The sequence below is a fragment of the Numida meleagris genome, chromosome 1 (assembly GCF_002078875.1).
Source record: "Numida meleagris isolate 19003 breed g44 Domestic line chromosome 1, NumMel1.0, whole genome shotgun sequence".
Lineage (NCBI taxonomy): Eukaryota > Metazoa > Chordata > Aves > Galliformes > Numididae > Numida > Numida meleagris.
This window is the reverse complement of record NC_034409.1, coordinates 128,459,622-128,487,125: the sequence shown is the minus strand read 5'-3', so window position 1 is coordinate 128,487,125 and position 27,504 is coordinate 128,459,622. Positions and strand designations below refer to the sequence as shown.

Below are 27,504 nucleotides of genomic sequence, written 5' to 3'. Positions count from 1 at the left end.
AAAATAAAACAGTAGTTTATTTCAACAGATATGAGATGCAACTGACCTTACATATGCTTAGCTTCTCTGTAATAGATTTTAATGGAAAAAAATCATATAAAGAGATTTATTCAGTACCGACTGAGCTCCCCTTGGTGGCATAACTGGGTAGACAGAGAAGTAAAAGTCTTGTGATATTTAGGGGCACCTGGAAGAATCAGCATTTTGAAGCACCAGACAGATGTGACTCTGAATTCGATGTATAATCTGCAAGAATCCATCTTATAGCTCTGCTGTGTCTTACAATGCACCTAATGCTACATAATAAGAAGAAAATGAGAGCAACCTGCAGTTGCTTATCATAAGGTCTCTCTAATCAACCCGACCTATGACCTTAAATCATTCCCCATCTCATTTATAGTCCCTTCTTTCCACTCAAACAACTTCAGAGTAATTCTCTGCTCACAACCGATGACATCCACTTTATTTCCCATTAGGTTTGGTGTCAGGATATAAGAACGAACTATGCACAATTAAATAGAAGAGAGCTCAGGAAAAAAGTATTTTGAGTAAAAAGAAAGTAACTCACCCATTTTCCTCTGAGGAAACCTTCAGCAGTGGTGTCTTCTCTGTAAAGCAAGTGGTTCTTGACCTTGAGCTGAATAATTTGGAAAAACTGAAGTGGTATCTTTGGAGAGGAGAAAAAAAGAACTTTAAGTCTGTAACACAGTGATTCGTTATGGTTCTACAGAATAATTCGCTACAAGCATACCTACCTAGTTAAATATTATTTAGGAATGGTGTTCACTTAGCTTGAGGTTTTCACAAAGTTTGAATTAGTCATGGCAGTTACTCCCTTATAGTCATGGTTGACTGTATGAGCAAAATTTATCTCATCCTAAAAGTGATGTCAAAAATAGTCATTGAAATTCCCTTCAAATGCCAGATGGGCAATAGACAAATAATTCACATTTAGATGCTTACATTTTACATACCTAAATTTACAGTGGAACATTAGAACTGCAAAATATATTCCAGGGCAAGCCATTCTATGATTCTATGTAACTTTGTGTATGTATACTACATAAAAACATAAAATAAAGGATAATTTCTGTCATTTGGAACATGGACCAAAGAAACATACAATCTCTCCAGCAACCATGTCACCCCCTGCAATAGGGAAGAAAGATTTATCTGAAGCACAATTCCTTGCAAAAGTTTCTGTCAAGTCTTTGTCCTGGTGCTGCAGATAATTAAGATACTGAGATTAAGGTATATCTGGCTATATTTCAGTTTAGCATATTTAAGAAGTCTTTTGCTCATATATAAATCCCAAAGCTTAAGAAACAGTTGAAGAGAATCAAGTGCAATGAAGGGGTCTAACTTTGGGGCAGGCTTCTGAGATAGATGAAATAATTGAGCTATTCAGAGCACTTTCCAAGACCTGGCTTTCCCAGAGATGTTTCCCATTAAAACAAATATTATTTAGATGCACTTAAATTCATTCAATTCATAACTGCAGGCCCTCACCACCAGAGTCCCAAAGAAATTTTCTAGACATACAGCGAGTATACAGATCTCATTACTCCTGGAGAGGCCTAGATGTGATGGTGACAAGAGCTGTAAGGAAACCTAAAATGTCTTTTGCTGTTGCTGGACTGTGACCAGTCCAGAATAGGGCCACAAAAATTATCAAGGAACTGAAGCATCTCTCCTATGAGAGAAGGCTAAAAGAGCTGGGACTGTTCGGCCTGGAGAAGAGAAAGCTCAGGAGATATCTCATCAGTGTCCATAAATACCTGAAGGGAAGGTGCAAAGAGGATGGAGCCAATCATTTCTATGTGGTGCCCAGGGCCAGGACGAGAGGCACTGGGCACATACTGGGACACAGGAGATTCTCTCTAAACACCAAAAGCACTTCTGTGCTGTGTGGGTGATGGATCAGTGGCACAGGCTGCCCAGAGGCTGTGGGGTCTCCTCCTTGGGAATCTCCAGCAACCGCCTGGACGTGGCCCTGCGCACCCTGCTCTGGGTGGCCCTGCTGGAGCAGGGGCTGGGCCAAATGGACGCAGAGGGCCCTGACAGTCTCAGCCATTCTGTGATCCTAATAACCTCCCATTAATGATTCAGCTTGCTCGTTTAATTGTGTTACCAGTCCAGAAGCTGTGCTAGGTGTGGAGAAAATGTGTATGGTTATTTTAGCCAAGTGGCCACAGTGCTCATTCAAACTCTGCTTTAAGTACTGTATTTGCAGTCTCAACAAAAGAGAACATAGAGTTAGAGAGAGACTGAACTATCCAGTACCTCAGGTGAAATGCAAAGCAGATTAGAATTCAGGTGCTACATTGCAGTGACACTTCATCTGTGAAGAGATGATTGCCTACTCCAAAGCTATTTAAGTGTTTCCTTTTTAAGTAGGAGAGCATCATTCACACTAAACATTTAAGTGGACAAACTCTGATATTTTAAAGTAAGTGCTATTCTAGTCTTATCATAGGCTTAGATGTGAAAGATTACCTAGAGCTTTCACAGAACGAAATTCATACGGATAGTAAAAACACTACCAGGACTTCAAGCATGTGTTCACTGAGCATTGCCAATACATTTCTGGCTAATCCTGGCATTCCGCTGCATTTGAAATTTGCATCCAAAGGTGGCACATTTAATAAAAATTCTGACGATGGGCCTTGAACTTGCACATTCAGAAATTTAACTGATGCAGAAACTGATTCACTGATTCTGCTTATAGCACACACACACACAAATAACAGTTCCAAAAAGTATGAATTATATACTGTTCTGATCTAACCTTGCATTATTCACACCATTAAACCTTCCATGCTAACTTTTCTTCTTTCCCTCCTAGAACATGTGCAAAATCTAAGAGCAGTAATCAGAAAACTTTCCATAAAGATTTCCATCTTCTGCTTCAGTGATGAAGGGTGATACCAACACTGCCTTGTGTCATCTATGTACATACATATAAACATACACATATGCATACATAAGACAATCCCTATCCTCAAGCAACAGTGAAGGCCAAGGACAGTGTTCTGCCACCACAAAATCCACCATATCCCCTGCAGTGCTGATGCCTACTGGGGTGCAGGGCAGGGACTCCTCACTCATGACTTCTGATATGGGTGAAAAGGAAAGCAGAAGGTGGAACAGCAGGTCCTGCTGTCTCCGTGTACACAGTTGCTTGGTAGTCACATATGAGTTTGGAAACACTAGTTCTGAAACTGCTTTTAACCCAGTAGGTTCCCACTACTGAGATGAAGTGCCGATAGCAGAATGGCTGGAGTAGCACAGAGACGCTGGCAAGTTCAAAGCTGGCAGTTTGTTTAGATAAATTTGGGTGAACGTACTTTCAGCTTCAATAGAGACACAAGAGCTGATATATTCTGCTCCTTACCTGAGAGTGCATAGAAAGTATTCATTGCTACCATGAATGAGTGACCACCATGCAAACAGTGCTGAAGGGCAAAGCAACTACAACAATGGCAACCAGGAGACAACCAAGGCTTAGTGGAAGACAGTTTAAAAACTAAACCTGAAGTGAATCATAGAATCATTAAGGTTGGAAAAGACCTCCAAGATCATCTAGTCCAACCGTCCACCCACCATCAATATTCCCCACTAAACCATATCCTTAAGTACTACGTCTACCCTTTCCTTAAATAACTCCAGTGACAGAAACGCCACCTTCCTGGGCAGGCTGTTCCAATGCCTCACCATTATTTTTGAGAATAAATTCTTCCTAATATCCAATCTGAAGAATCCATAAAGCTAGTTAAAGATATCACCCTCTTTCTTCTGCACATCTGTTATTCCCACTGACCAGCGCATCCCTCGCAATTCTCAAATGGGACTATAGAGCTCCACAGGTTGGCAAGAATAGCCAATACAGTAAAACATGGAAGGTTATTCAGAAAAAGTGAAAGCCATTAGTACATGACAACATCAATTTGCAGAGAGTAAAAGCACATGGACAAGAATAAGCAGCAGAAAACAGCCAGGCTTGACAAAATATAAACAATTAGAGGAAAAGGAGGAGAGCTTCAAGACCCCCATGATTTGATTACTCTAATTAGAGTATGAGAGTAATATAAACAATAAAGCTAATTAGGTTGTAAAAGAACCTTAAAGGCTGAAAGCTCTAGAAGAAAAGTTGGAAAAAAACATCACGAAAGAGTAGCACAGACCATAAAAATGAGAGTCATCCCTGAATGGAAAGCCTAACGTGAGCATCTCTGTGTACCTCCCACACTTCTACAAAGACTCTGTGGCAGGATTTGGTCATCAGCTTCAGATCTTTTGCAAGCAAAACTTAGGAATGCCCAGAGACCCTTTACCACAACAGAAGCAAGCTTTTTAGGCACTGCAAACTATCAGCATCGTTCTCAGGGCTCCTCAATCCTGCAAGCAGCTGACAATTATGACTCTGTAAATAAGGGAAAGAAGTCAGTGTGATGAATTTCAAAAGCTGTGATCAGTTTACACCAATCAAAACAGTTGGAAACTTTGTTGATGTCTTCTTGCTAGTGCAATCTATCTCTACCAAACAATTCAGCAGCTTTACCAAGAAACTAATCACTAGGTCACCTGGTTAGTACATTATGGATAGATCTGCTTTTAGGATTAAAAGACTGGTCTGAATTTATACTACACGCAAGTGAGGAGATGGTAAGCAAGATACTAATTTTTGTCTCATGATTCAGAGTCAGCAGGCATTAGCATTTTAAACATCATGAGAAAAGGCATGAAATAATTGAATTTTTCATGTGTTTTTATATGCATATACAGATAGACATTCACACAAAAAAAATAAACATTTCCACCTCACTTTCCTTCCCATAGGATGGGAGAAAATTGAAAAAAATAATTCTACAGAAACACTTTCATTCCTCTGAGTCATCATTCCATAAAATTGGAAAGCATTCAACCAACAAAAGTCTTGGAAAACGTATTTGATAAGGATTCTTTCAAAGACTCATAAAGCACCACTTATACAGAAAGATACAGGTAGAACTGATATTAGAAAAACAAGAAGGCTTGCCCCCCCCCCATAGCCACTGGTGTGGTCACATTCCTTCTCACATTTCCTTCAGCTGGGCATGGTTTTTCTTTTTTAAATTAAATCTTTCAAACAGGAGATTGTGTTCTTAACTACTTAGCTACTGCTGTGACAGCCTTGTATACAGATTTTGGCTCTCTACACAGGAGCATGAGTTTGTTCTGAGGAAGCCTGCATTTTCTGAACTCGTTACTTGCAATCAAAGCCATACCACTGCTAATCTTTCAAGCAATTACAATTTTTTACTGTCTCCATAGTAACCCAGAAGATAAACCAGCATCATAGGAAGGCTGTCCATACCGCAGAAGATAGAGCAGGTTCTGCCAAGTCATGACAGTGTCTGCAGATGAAGCTACAGCTGTCTTAGAGCAGCTGGAAAAGGATCCCATTTACACATTACAAAACATATGGGTTTGAATACAAACCAAGGGCACTGCAGAATCCTCCACAATCTGAGGATATACCACTGCTTCCAAGTATGAGCAAAGCTCACACTTTTTGGTGGTAATTTGTACTTTATTACAGCTTCTCATCAGAGATGTGACCAATCTCCTACACTCATTTGGGAAGTATAAGGAGAAGCAGACTACCCCAACCTGCTGGCCATACAGAAAGGCACATGGAGAGCAGAAGAGGAAAGGATGGGATGTGGGAGTTTCCAACTGTTCCCACTGATGAGATGGCAACTCTTCAGACGTTATTCAGAATCAGTGTCAGATGAATGGTACAAGTTCCACCCACAACCAGCTAACGTGTTTCATTAACTGCAGATTTGCTTCCAGTGTCTGCACTGGACTCTGGATGAAGTTCATACAGAATTCCATTCCTGCCCTTGAGCACCAGACTATATAGACACTGACTTTTCAGGTTTTTCCTAATGTGATTATGCATGCCATTCTGAATGAAAGAAAAAGGAGGATTTTGTATTAGGAACTATCGTTCAGCAATAAGCAACCTTTTAATCCCAAGTACACCAAAAGAAGCAAGGATCCTACAGGAATCTTTGGAAGAATGAGATCAGACTCATCCTAGTTAGCAGACTTAAAATAATCACCAGGTTTTGCTGGAGCCTATTATTTAGCCTCATATTGAAAAGATTAATCATGCCAACACAATGCATTAAGTTTTCACTCTCTATAATAAAAAGCATACATTTTAAACACTGGAAAATATAGTGCCTCATCTGCCATATGCTAAGTTGTGCATGCAAGCATCAGTAAAAGAGTTATTTCTATGACATCAGAAAGCAATAATTCTTACTTAATAATTCTGCAGAAAGGATTGGGTCAGAAATGAAGAAGAAATGCATACAGAAGCATAAGTATTCCCCAAGGACTTCAACAGTTTGGAACGTAAGTTATTGAAAAATTAGCTATATAAAACATTACAAGCAGAATTACGTCAGGAAAAAAAAAGTGTTAGCATGCTTTCCCAAATTAGTAGTCACTAAAAGCTTTATAAGTATGAAATTTCCCCTTAAACAAAAGTTCAGGAGTACTATAAAGCCAAGAGATTATAACAAAGTTAATAAAACTTAAGCTAAGTACCCTACAGGAGGAGACCTGAATAAGAATATGGGAGATAATTAATCATGCAGGAGGCTAGTAGCAACTGTAAGGCATTAATTTATCATTTCTGCATTGTTATAGGCTAAAGACTAATTTGAGAAGCACTGTCTTCTCTGATTAGAGAACATTTATCCTCACACCAAGTCATACGTACTGAATTAATTACTTTTATTATAACTGTAAACAGGCACATCATAGAAATAAATAGAAAGAGGTTTTTTTATGAAAACAAAAAAAAAACTGAACAACAACAAAAAAAAACAACCCCAAACCAGCATTTGACCATGTTTAAAACATTCTTCCACTAGATTTGGTAGTTGTCAATGCCAAATAAAATCTACTTTTGGACAGTATTTACATGGTACAAACTGTGCTGACCAAAACCATAGCATTCAGCTTCTAAACATTAACTGTGAACTAAGCAGCTGTGTACAAACATCCATCAACATCATTATATACATATGCATATATATATATGTATATATGCCCACACATAGACACAGCCCTCCATCGTGATTTGTCCTCAGTGGTAGTACATCATGGGGGAACCGTTATGAGTACCCATCACAAATGAGGTATGGTCAACTGAGACTCTAATTGTCAAGGGAAGGATCAAAGATTCCACAGCTCCCATGTCCAAACAGGCTCCAGACATTTTCCGATGACTGCTTTATGTAGCTCCAACTAAATCAACAAATAACCTCTCAACCCTTTAAAAGCAGGCACCATTAAGATGTCATAGAAATTTAGCAATGAAAGCATTACTTAATGCAGACTCATTTTCTCTTTGAATTTCCTAATTTTCTATTAGACAAGACTGTACAGGATTCCCCAGGGGACTGTGGCACTGGCACTACCTGACAGAATGTCAGTGCGAGAGCCACAGCCAGCTGACAGGTCTCACACTGAGAAGAAACTGCCACGCCAAGTCCCCAGGCAAAAAAACAACACACTTAAGAAACATGTAATGAAATGTATGCTGAGCCAGTCCCAGATATAAATGGTTCCCCTGTACAGGACATAAGCAATGCACTGACTTCATACCCCTCTGTTGGATCTTGGGAGGTGGATCTGTCCCACAAGAGGATGTGACGGAGGTGTCTTCTCCTTTATTTGTTCAACATTTTGCTATTTGAAGAACTAAGGCAATTTTAGTTCAGAAATATCTTGGAAAATAGAATGTTTCCTGTGTTTTTTTTGTTTGTTTGTTTTAAGTCAAATCAGGCTTTGTAGGGTTATTGTACCTCCCTGTAAAATGAAATTTTCAGATACTTCCAGGACTTGATAATTCCTTTTCCTCAAGAATCTTTGCTGCTTCCGCCAGTGGAAATCTCCATCAAGACTTCAGGACAGATTGACCAGGACCCAACTGCACTGAATAAAGCTAAAATAAAATACTCAATCCTCAAGCTGCTCTGAATCTCCTCTGACTCTACTTAAGAATAGGACTAAGCTCTTACATTTTCTGCTCCAGTGCCATGGTGCCACAATGACTATCTGCTCCACCAGGGGGTAGCTGTGGGGCTAGCAGGGCTGTGACTTCCCTAACCATGTCCCACCCCACAGCAACAAGCCAAGGAGCAGGGGTGAGTCTGGGACAAGGACCAGGGCCAGCCCAGAGCTTCATGACCACCTAGCAGGGACACAGTGATGGGACAGATCCAAAAACGCCACCCCCTAAAGGACTGAGGGGTTGTACTGAGAAAATGTAGCTACTGTTTCTTCTTCTCTGTTTTCTGCTTCAGCAAAGAAAATTGGAAAGATACTGGAGGCAGCATGCAAAAACTGTGGATAGTCTGAAGAAAATACGTTTCAGGAGCAGGTGCTGCCAAAACAGTTTAACTGTTAGTGACTGCCAGCAAGCTGCAAATTTGAAATAGGCAGCAGTAGCCAGGGTTGGTAGTGGTCCAAATTCCAAAAACCCAATTCCTTTACGGATTACACAGATAACCTGTTAAGGTTATCTTCTTATTATTCTCAAATAGCGCAGGACATGCTGAAAAATGAATCCATTACAAGGAGGCAATTTATCAACAACTCTTTAAGCGTGGCTGCATTTGCAATACTTCAGCATATTCTGCAAGCCTGGCTTTTAAATGCCAACTTTTCTCTTTGGCACTCACCACAGGATTTTGGCTTAACCAACTCTGATGCTAACTGAATTCATGGCAAATAAAGCAGGTGGGGTGGAGGGGCATAATTTTTCATAGTCCATGAGGCAATTCCAAGACTTTCAGAAGTTAAGGAAGTGGTCTCTACTTCATGTTTTAATTTCCAATCTGATCAGAGCCTCTTAAATATGCAATTTGGGGAACTGGGATGACAGAAACCTGAGCAGAAAAGCAGGTCAGAGAAGAACCTGGATGATGTGATCACCTCTAGAGAAGGTTATTCTTCAAGCACAGCAGTGATATGATGTTGTACACTCAAAGGTTTGGAGAAAAGTATATTGAAGAATGACGATTCTCTGCAAGATTGGATTAATTTAAGGACGATACAAGAAAAGGATGTACTATTAGGGGAAGACCACTGACTACTCAAAATGAGGGAACACTTTCCTACAGAATGATGAAACAGGATTATTTTGATATAGTTTTAATTAATCCAAGTGATATACTGACAAGCTGCCACATGTAATTAGAATTTTATCCTTGCTTACTTAAAATTTTGATTAATAAGTTACTCACCCCAGCTTTGGAGACTGAAAAGAGTAATTAGTAAATTATATTTAAAGATGAAATCAAAAAGAAGCTATTGTTCTTCTTTTATAAAACTTTTCTTTACAAATTACTGCTTCATATGTTTTATTCCAGGAATTCAGAGTAACATTATTCATACCTGCAACCTTTTAAGAAAAAAAGTAATTTGTCATGAAAATAAAAGCACTTTCATTGTTTAGAGTGGAAAAAAAAAAAAGAAAAATAAAGATAAAAAAATAAATTACAGATGTAGAAAAAAAACTCATTAACAACATGAAAGAAACTATGTTTGGCTTCTTTTCCTGGAGAGCTGTTAGAGAGAGGAGGCAAATGCAAGCAGCACAACACCCTACAGCTTAAAAACATTCAAGCTCTCCTCAAATTAAGCTTTGTTTTCCATGCTGGATCTTAACTATTGTAAGCTTGCTGGCAAATATACAAGGGCAGCTCTGAAAGTTTATTTCATGGAAATAAATAGAAGGCATTACTAATGGAGAGACCTACTTTCAAGAGCTCAGCCTCATATCTGGTAAATAATCAGGTTTTCTTAATGCCTTTCACCATAACTAGGACTACTAATTTGGACTTCACCTAGATTCTGATCTCTGACTCTGGATCCACAAAAAATGCTGAAGTTCTCTCCAAAGCTAGGACACGAGAGACAACATTAAGAGCAGGCAGAGAAAAAACAGCAGGAAAATTTAAAGATTAAAAAATAATTTGTAGGAGTGATATAGCTATTATATATTGAAATAACACTATTAAGTTGATAAGATAATGGGATTTTTTTCACAATAATTTAAGTCCTTCAATTATATTTAATCTTTTCATTACTTTAGTTACAATGAAATTATTAAAATTTCCTTTTTTTAGATTATGGCTGAATGTAAAACAGTGAAGGTATTTGCATAACTTTTGCCACCTAAAGGTCTGCTCTGTGATAGTTGCAGTCACTGTCAGGGGACAAAGCTCTTCAAATCATTTTCCTCCTCCTCATCTCTCACGTTGTTTACACAAGGAACCTGGAGAATTAACATTGAGTTTACTCACTGAACAGTGCATAAACCTCACACAAACAATGTCTGTATTATAGTGTCCTGGTTTTTATGTTTCTTTTTAACGTACTTTTAAGTTGCTCTTAAATCACATCTATTTTTGACTTTTCACCAGAAAAGTTATCCTGTATTAGGAACATAAAGACCTATGAACAAGTTCTTCCAAACATGATTTCCTCCTTCCTAACAAGTAACTCCCAAACACGAGTAATTCTCTATAACAGTCCTTCTCTAGAAGCACTGTAACGTGTTATCACATACAGTTTCCATGCTTCAGGAAGTTTATTCCACAGTGTTAGTGTTTTGTTTTGCTACCATACTTTTTTCTTCTGCCTTTAAAGGAACTATCTGATTTACGTTATCAAGCAGCTTTAAAACACAGATTTTTTGATCCAGTATCAATGAAAGACAACTTAGAAACATAAGATTTAACAAACACGCTCAACCAGTGAGGATTATAAATTATGAATTCTAATTCATCATTTTATTCTCCCTAAAGAATAACAATACCATTTCAGCTTCCTTTTCTCCTGATTTAAGTTGTAATCATTCTCCACATAAGAACATACAACCGTGCAATGAAAAAGTCAACAACAACAACAAGTAGCCTTTCAGGGTTCAGAAGGAAATTCCTTTTGACACTTGGCAGAAAGCTTTGTTCCAGCTACACGGTTTAACTGACCATCATATTTCTAGACAACAGTGTGGTTCTTCCCATCACACAAATGCCAGATGCTCTCCTCTCAGACACTGCATTCCTTCTGGACCTACACCTTGCTTACTTTGTAATCTCACAGAAGCAATTTCTTACCATCTTTCTCCTGCTCTTACATATTCTTACATAACACTTGATATGCATATTCTAGAATTCATCACCATCCCAAATTTCAATAAGACCTGGACGTGGCTCACCAAAGAAAAAGATAGGATTCTGCTCAGTAGACAGTCTTTCCATCCACATGAAAATTTCTGGCTATCCAGACATGAGGTTACATAAATAAAACCACATTCTGTGCTCCCAAAGGAAAACAAAAGAGAAAAGAGAGAGTACATTTTGCTGGCTACGGAAATATAATTCTCCAGCAAGAAAGTATCTGCAGAAAATGGGAAACCCCATGCTGACACAGCTGCCCCTTGCTATCAGCTTCTTTCTGTCTTCTCCCTGTCAGTAAGGTAGAAGGCTGCAAGCCACTACACAGAGGTGAAAAAACAGCAGGTCATTACAAATGAATTGCATTAAAGAAGAAAGACCAATGTGACTATCTCTAAGAGCAGAAGAATTGAGACAAAAAAACCTCTGTAACTGATCCCATCCTGGTAGAGTTGTCATAGAAAACAGCTAATTAGAACTGTTAAAGGTAGAATAAAGTTTAACGTGTTATGTTTCTACCTGAATAATTTTCAATCAAAAATGCCTCTTAGCATTTTGAAAATCACATAAATGACAGGTTTTTCAACAGGAAAAAGAAAGTAAAGCCTGTCCTTTGCTATATGTTGGACCAGTTCTGCAGCTGTTTGATTGCAAGTATCAAAAAGGTTTAGTGCTCCTAAGGTAAGGGCATCTCCAAATAAGAGAAGACCGAAATGTACATCATATGCATGAAAGCTGGATATAGTGTTAACAAAACACTGCTTTTCACATATATTTTTTTAATAAAACAACAACAGACTGTTCCCAAGATAAACAGCCACTGCACTAACAAAAGTCTTTTTAATACAGTCTCCACAAGTAGTTTGCAGAAAGAACTTATCAGTACAGTATGACATAGCAGGAAATGTGAAAGGTACTTTCACAATATGGAAACACAAAGAAACAGAAGGGGAAGCAGGTACTCTAGACAGAGGAATAACAAAGTGTGTTTTGGGTTGGTTTTTTTTTTTTTTTAGAGAGAACAGGAGAGAGACAATAAGATGACCAGCAACAGTCATTATTCTTTAAAGTTGTAACACGTAGGTAGCTCTTTTGCACCTCAAGAACCAACATGGAAGGATGTTTGCTCCTCTGCACAAAAATAGCAAAATTAAAGCCCTAATAATGGCATTACACTTAACTTATGGCACTTAAAAGTAGGTTAAAATTGGAAAGAAATTTTAAAAAAATGCTGTGAGAAGTAGAAGTATATTTTATGCTAAAGTTATGCAATGTGAAAGTTAATCAGAACAGTGGAAGAACTAAAGTTACAGGAATTAACTCCTCCAGAAGCATTAAGTAGAAGCGTGGGCTGAAGAACAAAAATGTCATGACGCATGGTGGAGCTGAAGGACCAAACATGAACTTAAGACAAAAATGTATAGACATTATTTTTATTTTTTAAAGGCTACTGATTTAGAAAGGTAGGACAGTCATTACCAACATTCCTTCTTCATTGAAATAGGCATGGAGACTTAACCCTGTGGTGTTACTGCAATTTATACATTAATTTAACTTTGGTCAGTAACCAAACACTGCAACCTCAACAGGACAAGTTAAGCTATCACTATGAGCATTCTTCTTGTCAGCAAAGACCAAATGTGATGTAGGCAATGATACCAAGATCTAGTTCCCAAATAAATAATACGCAGTTTGAGTAGGCACCTAGTGCCTAATTCTGTATACAAAACAGAATACTGTTACATATAAGGAACCTGATGTCAGTACTTTCTGATATCAAGACATTTGTATGACCTGAATCTCCCTAGATTCGTACAGTGCTTGACAAGTATGAAGAGCCAAAATTAACTTTTTTTTATCCTACCTAAAACATTTGTTGGATTGACACAACAAAAAAAATTAAATGATCAGTCCTCCTCTAAATTGTACATATATTAGTGCATTTGTTAATCGCCTGTGATGTGGAGCTCTTGTGTGTTCTGCCTCACAGATATCAGGCTTCTAGCAGAATAAAATCATGTCAGGTCCAGTGACATTAATGGAGCTCTTTCAACTTCAGTTGTCAGAGCAATAGGTTCAAAATTGTGACTGGCATCCTACCCATACACACAAATATTTCTGACAACCTATCATTCTTTTCTGCCAAGGATAGTCTGTCTTCTGAAAAAAAAATAGTCTAGTTGGAATATTTCTGGCCCTATAATCCTCTTCAATACTGTTATACAACTATGAACAGATTTGTAATGGGTGTATGTTGTTATTCAATTTGTGGTTAAAAACAATATCTTTCCACAAACTGATGTTCAAAATTATTCTACCTTATTCCTTACGCTATCTGGTTTAGCTCATTACTGGGGACAATTCATTGAACCACTTCTGCACTGAGAACTTGGTTGTATTGACCTGGACTAAAAAACAGTGGGAGCCACCCCACAGAATACACAGGGCAACTTGGCAAAGAAGCCACATGCTGCTAGATGTTACAGAATTGCTTATGTACGTAATACTGTGACATAGCCCTGGTGTTTAGATTACACAATTAAAGACACATCAGACAAAACATAAATGTGTTCTTTGTTACACTTCTTTCTGGGTTTACCATTCCTTTTATCAGACAGATCCACTAAATTCAGGTTCTTGCTTTTCACTCTAAGAGGTTTACGTGATGTACCAGCTGTCAATAAACTCCTAAAGAGGATCGCAGCTCACATGTCATTGACATGGCTGAGGAGGTAGAGTTGCTTCTATCACTCCTAGAATGATTAGAGACAAAAGAATATTTCAAGCTGCTTTTACTTCTTTATTTTATAAGCAGCAGAGAAAAATTAATTGCATTAGCCTACAAGAGCAGGTAGAAAAGTCACTAAAAAATATTTACCTTCTCTATTCAAGGAAGCACTGTATTTACTAAGGATTAGACTTCTTACAATAGGATCATCAATAACATGGCGCTTCCTCCTCAAAGAGCGAAGGCAGTTCCCTACCATGCATAGCAGTTCAGTGTGACTGTCAGCATGGCTGTTTGAGTCAAAAGCTTTCATACTCTGTCATTGCTAGAGCTTCACTTCAGGCAAGAGAGCTCTTACAAAAACTCTCCTGGATGATACTGGGAAGTGACTGGCAGATGGACTGTGTTTACTGTCCATACTGACTTGTATAGAAAAGGGAATAGCTCAGAAGGTGTGAGCAAAACCTACAGCCTTTCACAGCTGCTTCTGAATTATGCTAATTCACAGGCAGTACTGAGTCAGTATCTTCTGCTGCATTTGTGAAAACTGTGAGTTTCCCCAACTGCCAATCTGCTTTCTATTTCACCTTGGCTGAAAGAAATCATAAAATGTGCAAAGCAAAAAAAAAAAATGAAAAAAATCAAGCGCGTTACTTCTGAACCTACTCATTTTTGATAGGACCTGGCTCCAGCTCAGTGTGCTGTCCTTGACTTAGCTCTGACCTGCTGTGGACAGAGCTCTGTGTGGTCTGACTTCTGCTGGTCCATTAGCACAATTATTCCAGTTTGCCCCTGAAGTCCCATTAGTACTTATCAAGCAGAGAATTGCTTGCTTGGTTATTGTCAGTAAGCATTTTGGTGACTCATTTATCAGCTTTTGCTGCATTTCAGAGAGTAAATCACTTGAGCTCCTTATGAATAGCAGTTTTTGAAAAAAAAAAAAATTGATTTGCCAGACTACAGACTGTGACCCTATTTTTTTTAAAAAAACTCACTGGCTAATATTTCCATTTGCACTTATCTATTTTGCCATCAACTACATTCAATTTAGCATGAACTTCAGTTCTTAATTGTATGACCACTGCTATCCTGGAAATTTTTGCTGTGGCTGAGGAATGACTTCCAGTGCTTCTAATGAAAGAGGACAAGCCACTCTGATGCTAATTAATTCTAATAGGAGAGACATTTAAAGTGTTCAGCAGACTGAAGCACATCTCTATTACCAAGCAGAACTGTGTACTAAAACAGTAAGATATTAAAAAAAAAAAAAAAGGAAAAGGAAAGAAACAAAAGGTTCATTTTTGTACTTGAGAGTGGGACTGCTTGAGGTCTTTTTTTGAGGGATAATGGCATTACATGGTTTTATCTCACTAACAAGTCCTATTTTTTGTTGGAAAACAGAGTTGTAAGCACTGACTAGTGCAAGGCTTTCAGGGGAAACAAGGAGTGCCGGTAACTCTGCTGGCTCATTTCAAAGTTTGGAACTGACCTTCATAGTCTTTTGTTAACTTCAGTGTTGGAGGAGTTAGGATGTTTTATCATAACTAGGGACTGATTGCATTAGAGCCTGGCTTACAATCACGACACTAACTTGCTTTTATCTAACTCATTCCACAGTTCACCATATGCTGGTCTCATTCTATTTCACACTGTATTGCAGTTTTTCCCAGGGTCTCTTTGTAGCCCCATGCAAGGGCTTGCATCCTTCCTTCTCAGTATTTCTACTGCTTCTGCAATTTCCAGTATCTCTCCACCCCCTTTTGTCTTAGAGCTCTCTCTTCCCCCTCTATGCTCAGTAGCAGCTTTCCAAAAGCCAATCCTGGGCAGAGGCTGTGGCAGTATTTTTTGGCATACACAGAGTACAGACTAAGACACTCCAACTCTCACCTGGCTACCCCAACTACTAGGAACAACAGTATCCTGTAAACCCTTCCTCTCTCCCTTGAGACCCTTAAATTTTTAACAGAATAATCACTGGAAGGAGGAGCATGAGGAAGAGATAAAACAGCATTGATTATCAGGAAATTTACTTCGAAACTAAGATATCTGGCTTCCATCTCCTCTTTCAATGGATGTTTCATGATTTAGAAAGATTCAGAGATGTAGTGAAAGAGAAAAAACATAAATAAGAATGCCTTGGAGCTTGGTGAGTCTCAAGAGATAGAAGGGTGGGAAATGTACATCCATCTCCTACACCTTGTGTCAATTACTTAAACAGAGCATGTTTAATTAATTAATCAAACAAGCATGAGTAAAACAGTCACACTGGCATCACTTATTTCTTGACTGGACTGTGAGACCAGACTGCCCCTGTCCTGGGCTCTTCTCTCTTCTTATGCTCTAAGTTGTTCAGTTCTACCTACCTCAGACTCACTGATGTTCAAGCTCTGTGAGGAGTCTTAAAGCAAGTAGTCCAAAATGACAGCTTAACATCAGTCTTCTCTTCACGACACTCTTTCTTAACTATTTTGGTTTCACTCTCAGATTCTTCTAGCTCAATTCTCCCACTTCAGTGCTTGGGCCGATGGAAGAGCTGCCATGTTTTAATGCATACCATTTACTGAGCAACAGCAGCAGCACAGCTTCTGCCTATTCACATGTCCAGATAATGCAGCCATACAGGTGCAGTCTGTAGATATAGTGTTTAGTTTTTCTTTCCCCCTCACTATCAGAAAACACTCATCTGTAAATTTTTTGCTCCTCTATATGGCAGAAAATTGAGGACAAACCTGAACTATTAGTAATTAATAACATTTGACCAGCTGCTGTTGCAAAGTTCTGTTTTCCACAAACTGTTTAGCACATTCTCACACAAGTACATCAGCCAGGAACAAAGCATACAGAACAGTTTTTCAAAGAAAAGCTTGACTGAATGAGTTATTTGCTTCATCTTACATTGACAGCTCCTCACATTGGCTTTTTAAGCCCCATGCATGCCCTCCTGCTCAGCTGTGATTGCCTCTATGCAACATATTTCTTTTCAGTGTCTTGCTCTCTGATTGGCTTAACACTTGAACGTTACAATACAAAAGAAAAAAAAAATCATTGCTGACAAAACCTTCCCCTATTTAAAAAGAGCTTTACATGAGGAAACATCTGTCAAACACTAAAGAGGATTGAAGCTTGTAGGCTACTGGCATTTTTCCACAATTGGCCTAAGAGAGAGGTCTAAGTAAGAAGAACCAAAACCAACCATATTATTAACTATTAGAAAGAGAGCAGCTGCTTGCAAAATTCAACAGTGTTTTTTTGTTTGTTTTTTACAATGTCACAGGAACTCAAATGAAATATTTGATCTTTGTGTGTTGGTACACTGCAAATTTTTCACTTAACCTTGAGTTTAGTTTTTAGCTTGACAGTGGAAATAGTCAATTAGTATGCCCTAATTCTTTCATCTGAGCACTTAGAAACAAAAATTAGTTTTTTGGATTTCTGTTTACAAAAATGTCCTGTCAGAATCAAAAAACAATTGAGCAGCTAAGGGTTTAGTCTCCTAAAGATAGAACAGAAATGATAGCATATGACCACTTTGAGACATTGTAAGTAATTATAATAATTAAGTGCTGAGATGTTTAACAGTACACAGCAATAGAAAAGATAAATAACTTTGAACACATAGGTATTTATCATGAGTGAGGTCTCTGTATGTTTCATTAACAGAAAAAACTAACTGAAAACTTCCTGCTGGATATGCACCCTTTGCTTAAGTGAAGCCCAATAGTTCTCTTATGCCATACAACCACATTTCTGCTTTCCTTCCACTGTCACTCCAGGAGCAGACTCACTGACCTTCTCATTGCAAACCAGTCATCTCCCTACTGATCCTATGAACATAGACTTGGGGCAAAGGAAGAATTTGATTTGATTGATTGATTTTTCTTGCACAAGTCAGCATTATATAAATGAAACAGAGACAGGAGAAATGCTGAAATAAATAGTTTTACCTGATGAAACACAAATTCAAGCAGATTCAAAAAAAAAAAAAAAGATTATTTTTTGTTACCCCAGAGATGAATCTTTTTAACGAGACATAGAAGTTAAAGAAAAAACTTCGAAGGACTATAACATTAAATGAACAACAAATTCCAGTGCCAAATTCATCTAAACATAACCTCAGCAGAGTAATTCTATGCCTTAGTTTCATCACTTTTTTTTTCCCCACTGTCTAATTTCTCATTTAAAGTTCACAACAAAATCATTGAAGAAATGCCAACCTTTTTTTTTTTTTTTTTTCTCCCCACTTGTAAGATTGTAGTGTTATTAACTGACTACCTAAAGGAGGTACAGCCAGAAATTACATCAAAGAGAGAAAGGGACCGGAAGAGCAATGTGAAATGAATGCCACAGGGTATAGTTACTCATTACCCACTCTTCCATCACTTTTATATTCCAAAGAAGGCCTTTCTTTTTTCATTAATACAGTTTTAAATAGCATCATAAAGTAATTGGCTACATGGGATTACTATACATCTTATTTCTTTAGAAATATTTTTTTTCTATAGCGGCCTTTGAGGCTCACTAACTCCTAAGTTGAAAGCAGCTGATATCACTCCCTTACTGTGGATCATAAAGGAGAATTTCAGATTTGGCTGACACAAAGCCATGTCATTTGGTTTCTCCTGTGGAATCAGCACTAATGATGGTGAGATCAAGGCGAACAAGGAACCTTCCTTTGTGGCCACAACTTGCACATGCAGAGACAAGATGGAAGGAAGTAGGCTGTGCTTTTGAATATGCCAGGGCTGACATAAAGAACACTGTCCATGCTGCCACAGAGCAGCGTGAAATCTTCCTGCAGGGTAAGGGACTTAAGAAGGTCCTGGATCAATGTCTATAGACTGCAAAAGCAACTTTCATTAACAAGATGTTAAAAATAGCCAGATCGATCCATTACATGAAGGCTAAGGAGAATGAACGGAGTTCAAAATCAAAAATAAGTCTGCACTGGTGTTTTGTACTATGTTAAAACCCGTATTTCCAATAGAACACACTATAGCACATAGAGCAGTTCAGTGTAAACATATACCTCAGCCAGCTGCATTCCCACTGAAAAACACTGGAGCTCATTTGCATTCCAGTTCAGAAGAAAATGCCCGCATTTCCTATGGTAAGCAGTACTGGAGTAAGTATGCTCTTAACAAGAAGGCTGACTTCTTTCAGCTTGAAGGATGCTCCAGGACCACTGTGGATGGTCCAAACTTTTTCACACAGAGCCCAGGGAGCCTAATGCAATGCAGTAAAACCTGAAGGGAACCATTCTTCAGTACACGATGGAAAATGAGAAGGCATTTTCATGGGCAGGCAACTCTTCACCATATGCAAACTAACCACAAAATACCTGCAGGATTATGCTGCAGACAAATGGAAATGTTCAGACCAGGGCAGGGTGGCTATCTATCTCCTTGAAAAAAAAGGACCCCAGATAACTTGAGAACATCTTCTTAAAGGTAATTTTAGTGACTGAGATAAATCCTGTGTTCTCTCAGATAAATTCTTTAGACAGTCTTGTCTCAGCGTACATTTGAACAATTTACAGAGCCTGGCAACCTTATCCTTGAAAGATAATTCAGCAATTTAAGTTAAGTAGATGCATTAAAACAAACCATACAGGCATGCCAATTTAGTCAACTCTTTTGAAGGAAAGAAGGATTTGGTCTCCTCTTTTTTTAATAGTAGTTTTCCAAGTCAAAAAACAATTTACATTAAAAGTTAATTATTATTCTGCTGAAACTAATCAAACAATTTGTGAACCTGCAAAGGCTTATCTATGTTTTTATCTGCATTCTGTTGAGTAGTCCCAATGATTTAAGGGTAATTACTCATATTAGAGGAGTCACATAGATCACATCATTGGTATTTTAACTGCACCTAACATACATTTGCTAAAATACACACTAAGAGCCAAATAACATTCAACTCCACATGGAAAAAAAAAATCAATTATATTGCAGAAGCAAGAGAGGTAAAAATCAAACAGAAGCAACTTTAGGAGATCCTTTCCCAGATCCTAATTTATTACTATAAAAAAGAGATATGTATTTGCCTGTAAGACAGAATGGGAATGGCTCTTTAATCGTACATCTGTTCCTAAATCACACTATGACTACATTTTACTCAATAGGAAAACAGTGTTATCAAAAGGCCTGGAGCTACTGCCTGCCCTTGGAGGAAGGTGGGCTCCCCCATGATTTAGAATGTATTTTTCATCTCTAGCACCAGTGATCATGATTTCCAAACACAGTTCATAGTAAGTTACATGTAGACGGTAAAAAAAATTCCTATTACCCACCGGTAAACAACAGGAAGAAATACAGCCAGCAGGCTGACAGCTAGTCTGTAAGAATATGACAGTATTTTTAATTCCTGTATCAGGATAGTTGGCAGGACAGCACACAGCACTAGCAAACATGTCAGTATTTAGACATACATGAGAATTCACAAATGAAAATCCTTGTCTCCAGAAGCACCCAGTCCTTCACTTTTCCTGCCTTCCTCCTGTCACAGCATACAGCTTGTACATACTACACTCTTTTAAAACCAGGCGACATTAGCTCAACATTACCACATGCTGAACTAAGGAACTTTTACAAGATTTTATTCTGTTCATAAAACTCTTACTCAACACAACAAGTCCTCTAATACCCCAAAAATAATTTCTAAAAGATTTATAGGGCTTTTGTGGTCAAGCTGTCAATTTGATTATTTTTTAATATTTCAAAAGCATAGCCATAATGATTTCCAGTTCTCATTCTGATGTAAATACTTTCACATGCTCATAAAACTTTGACTTTATTTGATGTAGATTTACAGAGTGCATGTATACTGCAGGTAAGCAAGGTGAGCAGCAAAGCTCTTTTAGCTAACATGATTCTGCCTTGTCTAGATCAGAGAACTTACAAAATGCCCCAAACCTCCTTTTCTCCCTGTACAAATAGATTTCCTTCTAAATTACGTGTAGTGGCACAGGACACACCTTGCCCCTTCCCAGCAATGCAGGGATGTGACCAGCATGCCCAGAACTGTGAAAAGCCCCCGGGACTGCATCTCCTACCCAACACTGAAGCAGCAGAGAACCATGTGTAGAGGAATAAAATGCTGCTCTTGGATGAAAAGCCTAGTTAAGTAAAAGTGAGACTTCACCAGGATTCTGGTTACGTTTCTGATCTGCAATATGTTTATGTTTATTTAATTTTAATTAATTGATTTTTTTAAATCTTATTTCAACATTAACCTGCATTGAAATCTATTTACCACGTTTTTTCCTGATCTATGACAGGAGTCTCCAGCATCAGGTTCTGGAAATTGTGCTGGTACTCCACTTAACCACTGCAGTTTAAGCCATCTTGTTCAAAGCAGAAGCCTCCAGGCAGCTTTTCAAGGCCTGCATTCTTCAGGAGCTCAGAATAGATACAGCATCCCTCACACTTTAGGTGTCAAGTCACCTCCATCCATTCTCAAAACTACAAAAAATGTTGAGAGTTCATCATGGCTGCCTTCAAGGCATTGTGGCTGCTGCTAGTGCAAAGGTTGCCTGATCCCAGTATTAAAGGGGTTTAACAAAGCAAACTTGTGAACACATGAGATTTATAAAGCCGTATTCAATATCTGGAGCTCTATGAAATATTCTGAATACCTACAAGTAGAACTGTTAATCTTTTTCACCAGGAAACACTGGACAACCACTCCCCATACCTACACATCCTGATTCATGAAAGGATACACAAGGAATGTATTCCCTGTACATTCAATATGAGTTGTGGCAACATCACAGCCATTGTCAGTTATCAGTGACATTTTTATATTCTCAGTCTTAGCCACAATGATTCAGTTTATGGTCTTATGATACGGATTGGAAGTTCACATGCAGCTTTCCTAAAAAGACAGGGGCTGGGACCTGAAAACATCTTTATTTCTGTGTGGTTTGTGACACCAATTAGAGAAGAAAAGGGACCTTGAAAAAGCAAAGTTGGCCCATGGCTGCTATTAAAACTGAGATTAGTTTGGAAATCTAGTGATCTACCACTGTTCTTAGGCAATTAAAACTGCTTTGATGTCCCCATTAAGCTTCCCGTTCTCTTTAGGGGAGAAACAACATTTGCTTATTGAAAATACATATCTTCTCTGCAAGGGAGTAAAAATAAATTTGAACTGGGAGAAAAACTGTGTTTGTCCTTATTCTTACCTTCCCTGCATGGGGACTTGAGTGAAATCCTTCCCCAGAGCAATGCAGCCATCTTCTTCCATTACTGCTTTTTCACAGGGGGCATGTGGTTCCCCAAGACTCGTTACCATGCCATGATACTCTCTTAAGAGCCACAGCTCATTGCAGCTCCTGGTCCCCGGTTTGGCTGCCATTGTTGCAGATAAACTGGTTTGATGTGAAGGAGTCCGATTCAGCTCCATTTCTTGTCTAGAAACCATATCGTCATCTTTGTTATCGAAGTACATCTGTCCCTGGGGGCAGTTCTAAAGAAAGCAAAAACAAATATGTTAGGACTAAAATGAATTGACTCCATGTTTACTTCAATATAAGCACGTTAAAAATGCCAAGTAGTAGATTTTTTTATTATTTATTATTTTTATTTTTATTTTGCACCTTTGGATATTAACTTTGATTTACAGATCTCTTAGGATTAGGAAAGGGGGACTGGGAACCAAATTCTGGCCAAATTTGAAGAGAATTATGTGCTGATAACATCAGACATGAAGATGACAAGACCCAAGCTCCTGCTGGATGCAGCCAAGTTACTGGCCTGCTGTCTGCCACACAGCACCCAGAAGCAGGCCTGGGACCAACAGCAACCTGCTCAGAGGCCATGGGCTCATAAAAGCTCCCATTGCATAACATCTTCTGGGGTTGTCACAACTCCATTTCACCAATTCATCCAGCTCCTCCCCTGCCCACAGCAGTGGTCCTGCACTGTCTTCTTCTCAGCCCACAGAAAGCCACTGCTGCACTGAAGTGGTACCACAGCCAGCAGCCCCTTATTAAGCAAATGGGATATGTGAGGTTTATGGAGACAGTGTTCCATTTCACCAGCTGCCAGTGGCATGTATGAAATGTGAATACAACCTTGATGAAAATTAGGTTCTATTATATGATCATTAACAATGATTACAATAAAACTTTGTGCATAACAGTCAAAAAGCTTTTATACTCTAATCATTACAATTCAGTGTGAAAAGTTACCAAAAAAAGCACTTCAGAATATCACAAAGTGCCCAAATCAGACACAGACTGTGCTAGAGAGCAGCCCTTCTTGAACGCACACTGAGGGATGTAATTACGGGCCTGTTCAACTGTGAAGTGACAAAGCCACCACTGAAGACAGCAACAGCCTAGGACACAGGAGTGTCAGCCTCACACATCCCCACAGCAAGGGAGGACGGCCATTTTGGAGCACGTCCCTGCTACTTCCTCAGGAGACCTCAGCAAAGGACAGGTGCAGGGCCGTGGGGCAGAAACAGCACAGCATTAGAGAACAGGCCCAGCAGGAAAAATCACTGGATATGGAAATAACAGAAAGCTAATCATGGGTTTGTGCAGCTTTGGGCTCTCCTGGTCTTACAGTCTGAAAGGTGACAGAGGCTCCTGAAAGGAAAGGCCAAAATACATGCTACTAGAAATGTAGATCTTGGCTCCAAGCAGAGGCAGGCTTGCAAGCTGAATCTTAAAAAGGATTTCCCCAGGTGACATTTCCTTCTCTAGTGCTACATTTCTTTATCTTTCTACTCCCAGCATCCTTAGTTCTCATAATCTTCTTCATCTGTCTTGGTAAGTAGTTTGACTAATTTGACTCTTCCCTTCATCAGCATGAACACAAATGAGCCTTTGATTACTTGTACTTGGTTTTCCTCTAGTTATTGTTTTATATGTCACTCAGTATAAGGAACACAAGCATGGCTGATGTAGTACCAAATGCACCACCACTGAGCTGATGCAGGGCTTCTCCATGGTCTGGAAAGCACTGAGTTTTGGCAATCCAAGACACAGTCCTGAGCAAGAGGCTTGGAAAGCTGCACTTTTTTGCAATGCACCTTGAGACCAATGGCTGGCAGTGTCAGGAGAGCCAACTCACAGCTTGTGGAGGCCAGCACCACCCCACCAACACCCTTACGCCACCTCTGGTAGCCTGTTGCCCTATCAGTCGCAGCCCACGCTAAAATCTCAACCTGCTTTTCACTCTAATAGATAATGTTTAGATAACTTTGGAATGCAAATACTTCCAATTGCAAATGGAAAAGACAATTGCTCATCTTCAGTCTCACATAATGTATTTACATACTGGCTTTATCAAGACACTCCTTGAGTCAAAACTAAGATGTCTGCTCACTTGTTACATTTTTTCATAACTTTTGGTTTGTCTGAACACCTGCTGTGAAAATACACAGGCTTTAAAGTGATGTCAGGCTGTGGAAACATGAGCTCCAGCTGTACTAGCTTTTTTAAGATGAGAACATGAACACAACCTCTAAAATTGATCCTGTCTCACCCTAGAAGTGGGAGATAGATATATCCTGATGCAAGTACTAAAATAGTTAGGCTCTTGTAGGTACAGAGCCTTAGCATGAAAGACATTTATTTTAAGAATTAACATCAGTGAAAAATAAAAGAATGCCAAGGACAAGAAGCTTGAAAGAAAATCTGATGCCTGAATACAAAATCATAAACCACATTACTGCACATTCAAAAAAGCTTTGCAAAAAAATAAAATAATACAGCATCATTTTGCTACTAGAGACAGGTTTGATTGTGATTACCTACGTAGCTAAAACATTGCTAAGGCAACTATCACCATGGTATCTAAGCTTCTGAGACATCAGTGCATTTGCCATTCAAGAAATTCTCAAATGACTGCATTTCCCTGTAGTTACAGAACTTTTCTTCACTTTTATTTTTTCTTCATTTTTCTTATCTACAATGCCGCCATCAGCAATGAGACATAGGTGAGATGTTATTGTGAGAAGGTGAGGAGATACCTTGACCAAGGAAAGTTCATTTTGTGTTCATCTGTCTGGAGCCAAGCACTACCAAAGGTTGTATAGCCACAGCTAGAAACTGATCCAGCAACCATCCCTCTGGATTTTGACTGTGAAAGGGCTAAAACAATATGTAAGCAATATTTGTTATCCCTTTTCAACCCTTTCATCCCAGCCCAAGCAGTTGAACAACTGTTTTTTAAAATACTTGCAAATAATTTGTTTTATATTTAAGTTTTTAGTTACTAATAAGATGAACAGGTTATCTAAAATGTTTTATGTAAGAGGCTTTGTGTAAACTGATTTTTAGTTGCAAAACAAAATGCTAGTGGCAAATGATGTAGCTCGTAATATATCATCATTTAAACCATTATATTCCCGAGAATCAATAATCACAGCATAACATCTCTGAAAACAAAAATGAAGTAGAATTTAATCTTAGAGCCCATGAGGCTACAAAATATGACATCTAGAGAGAATATCCAGAAGCAGTATGCTTCCTGTCTTGTATATCTCACAATGCATCAAAGCCTTTCTCCCACTAAGACTAGAAAAGACATTAAAAAGTATTACCTTTACCCTTAGTCACCTCTGCATTACCAGGCAGAAACCCAAGTTAAAAAAAAAAAAAAAAAAAACCTACTGTGAGAAGAACTGTGTGGTGCTGCTCACATGGCATACCCCTATACCTGCCTGGCTTTTTTTTAACAACATTCACTTTCATCCCCCACTGTTCAGGTCTGCTGGAGAGCATCTCACCCAAGACTAATTAAAGCCAAATCTTGTCCACCTGAGAAGGCTCTCTGCATCATCTGGGCTTAAATAAACTTCTCTCCTACTGACTCCTTTTTCAGCCTGCCCCTGTGCCAGGAGCACTGCAAAGAGGAAGCTCATGGAGTGCTCACACTGAGAGCATGCAAAGGCAGATGTACCACCAAGGCACATTTCTATATATGCATCTCCTTCCAGATACACATCTCATGACAGCTTCCCCACAAGTCAGACAGGTGATATTGTATTGGCTGCCTGTGGTAAACACACCTAAAAATTGTCTCAGCAGCAGCAGGGAGGAGAGGAGCAGCTCTTAGCTTGTGGCCCACAGAAACAGATTGGAGCTTCAACACTACACCTCAGAAATCCTCCCTGCAGAGCTATTGCCATGCATATGCCTGACCAAGAACTGGGAAAAACCCATCCATAGATCTGCAACCTATAAAACAGATGCAACACACACAGGCACTCCCACATAATGACTGCCAAAATATGTTTATTTCTATCTGTTTAAATTGAGGAAAGGTGCTGAGGTGTCTAACGCTATGATTCCCAAGCAAGAATTCTCACCATTTCTTAATTTGTAGGTTTTCTCTTATAAATAGAAAGTGTTTCTAACTGTAAGAAGTACATGAGACCAGTTTGGGCATACAGGGTGTAACAGCTTACTTTGACATCCATTATTTGACAATATAGTCCAATGACATTTTGCCCAAAAACCCTGCCTAGCCTACATATGGGACCCCCATTATCCCAGAGAGTGGTGTTAGGGGTTGCACAGAATAACATTGCATGGAGCAGCCCTCCTTTGCATGACCAAGCGGGAAGACTTCAGAGCAGGGCAGGCCACAACAGATTGTGGCTTCTTCCATGTTTTTGGCCTCTTCTTTTCTTTCTGCCCATCAGTAGCAAGAGGGAAAAAATGTGGTTAAATTATTATCAGCATGACCTCTTAGCACCAGCATTATGCCCCAGCTGCACAAATAAGACTGTCTCAGACTTGCATCTAAGACAAGTAAAACTCCTTACTTGTATTCAACACGAATTCTTGACCCAGGGTATAGATTAGGGCTATTTTTGCAGGTGGAAGTAGGATGATGTGCTATAAGAAGCTCTCTTTCCAATAGGGCCTGACCAAGAAGAAATTGCTTCAAATTATTTTCAGGTGAGCTGTTCCAGGTGGCTGCTCCCAGACAGAACAAATCACTACAGCCCATCTACCTTACATTCTCTCTCATCAGCTTGTAAAGTGTTTAAAATATCATTGTTACAAACTAGCAGAACTTCACGGCTTACAGCAAGTCGCTGCCCACCCTTACTCAGGAGGAGGGTGTCTGCCTGAGCGAACTGTGCTTTCCTGTCCCCAGCACTGAACAGCCAGATCTGCTGGAGCTGAGGCAGGACAGAGCCATTTTATGTTGGCAGTCAGGAACGGGCACACACGTTTCCAAGAAGGGAGGAAAGGCTTCAGCCACAGTACCTCATAGGAATTCAGGAGAAAGCCTTAAATTTCGCTGCTGCAATACAGCAGGGCTGCTGCAAGATAGTGGCTGCCCCTCTGGTGGCTTCTTGCTGGTGGGAAGCAGCCCCTGGTGGATTACAGCTCTTACTGACTTCCCCAATCAGCAAGAGCTCTGACAACTTCTTCTTGTACCTCACGCAACGAGGGGAGCAGTGAGGGAAGCTGAGGGGTCTGGGCATGGCTGCTGACAGGGTTTGGTGGCAACAAGGGCTGGTCATGATGGTGGTCACCATCATGAGGGGAGGGCTGGCCGC

General features: G+C 39.2%; 1 protein-coding gene across 1 annotated transcript in view; it reads right to left on the bottom strand.

Annotated features, from left to right (window-relative positions):
• The window catches only part of OCA2 (OCA2 melanosomal transmembrane protein), a 174,535-nt gene extending 148,369 nt beyond the window's left edge, over positions 1-26,166 (bottom strand). Inside the window, exons 1-3 of the mRNA XM_021412256.1 lie at positions 25,601-26,166; positions 22,160-22,443; positions 569-667 (exon numbers count right to left, since the gene is read on the bottom strand). Of these exons, the coding sequence (XP_021267931.1) occupies positions 569-667; positions 22,160-22,443; positions 25,601-25,711 (494 nt within the window). The 5' untranslated portion in view covers positions 25,712-26,166. The remainder of the gene's footprint in view (positions 1-568; positions 668-22,159; positions 22,444-25,600) is intronic.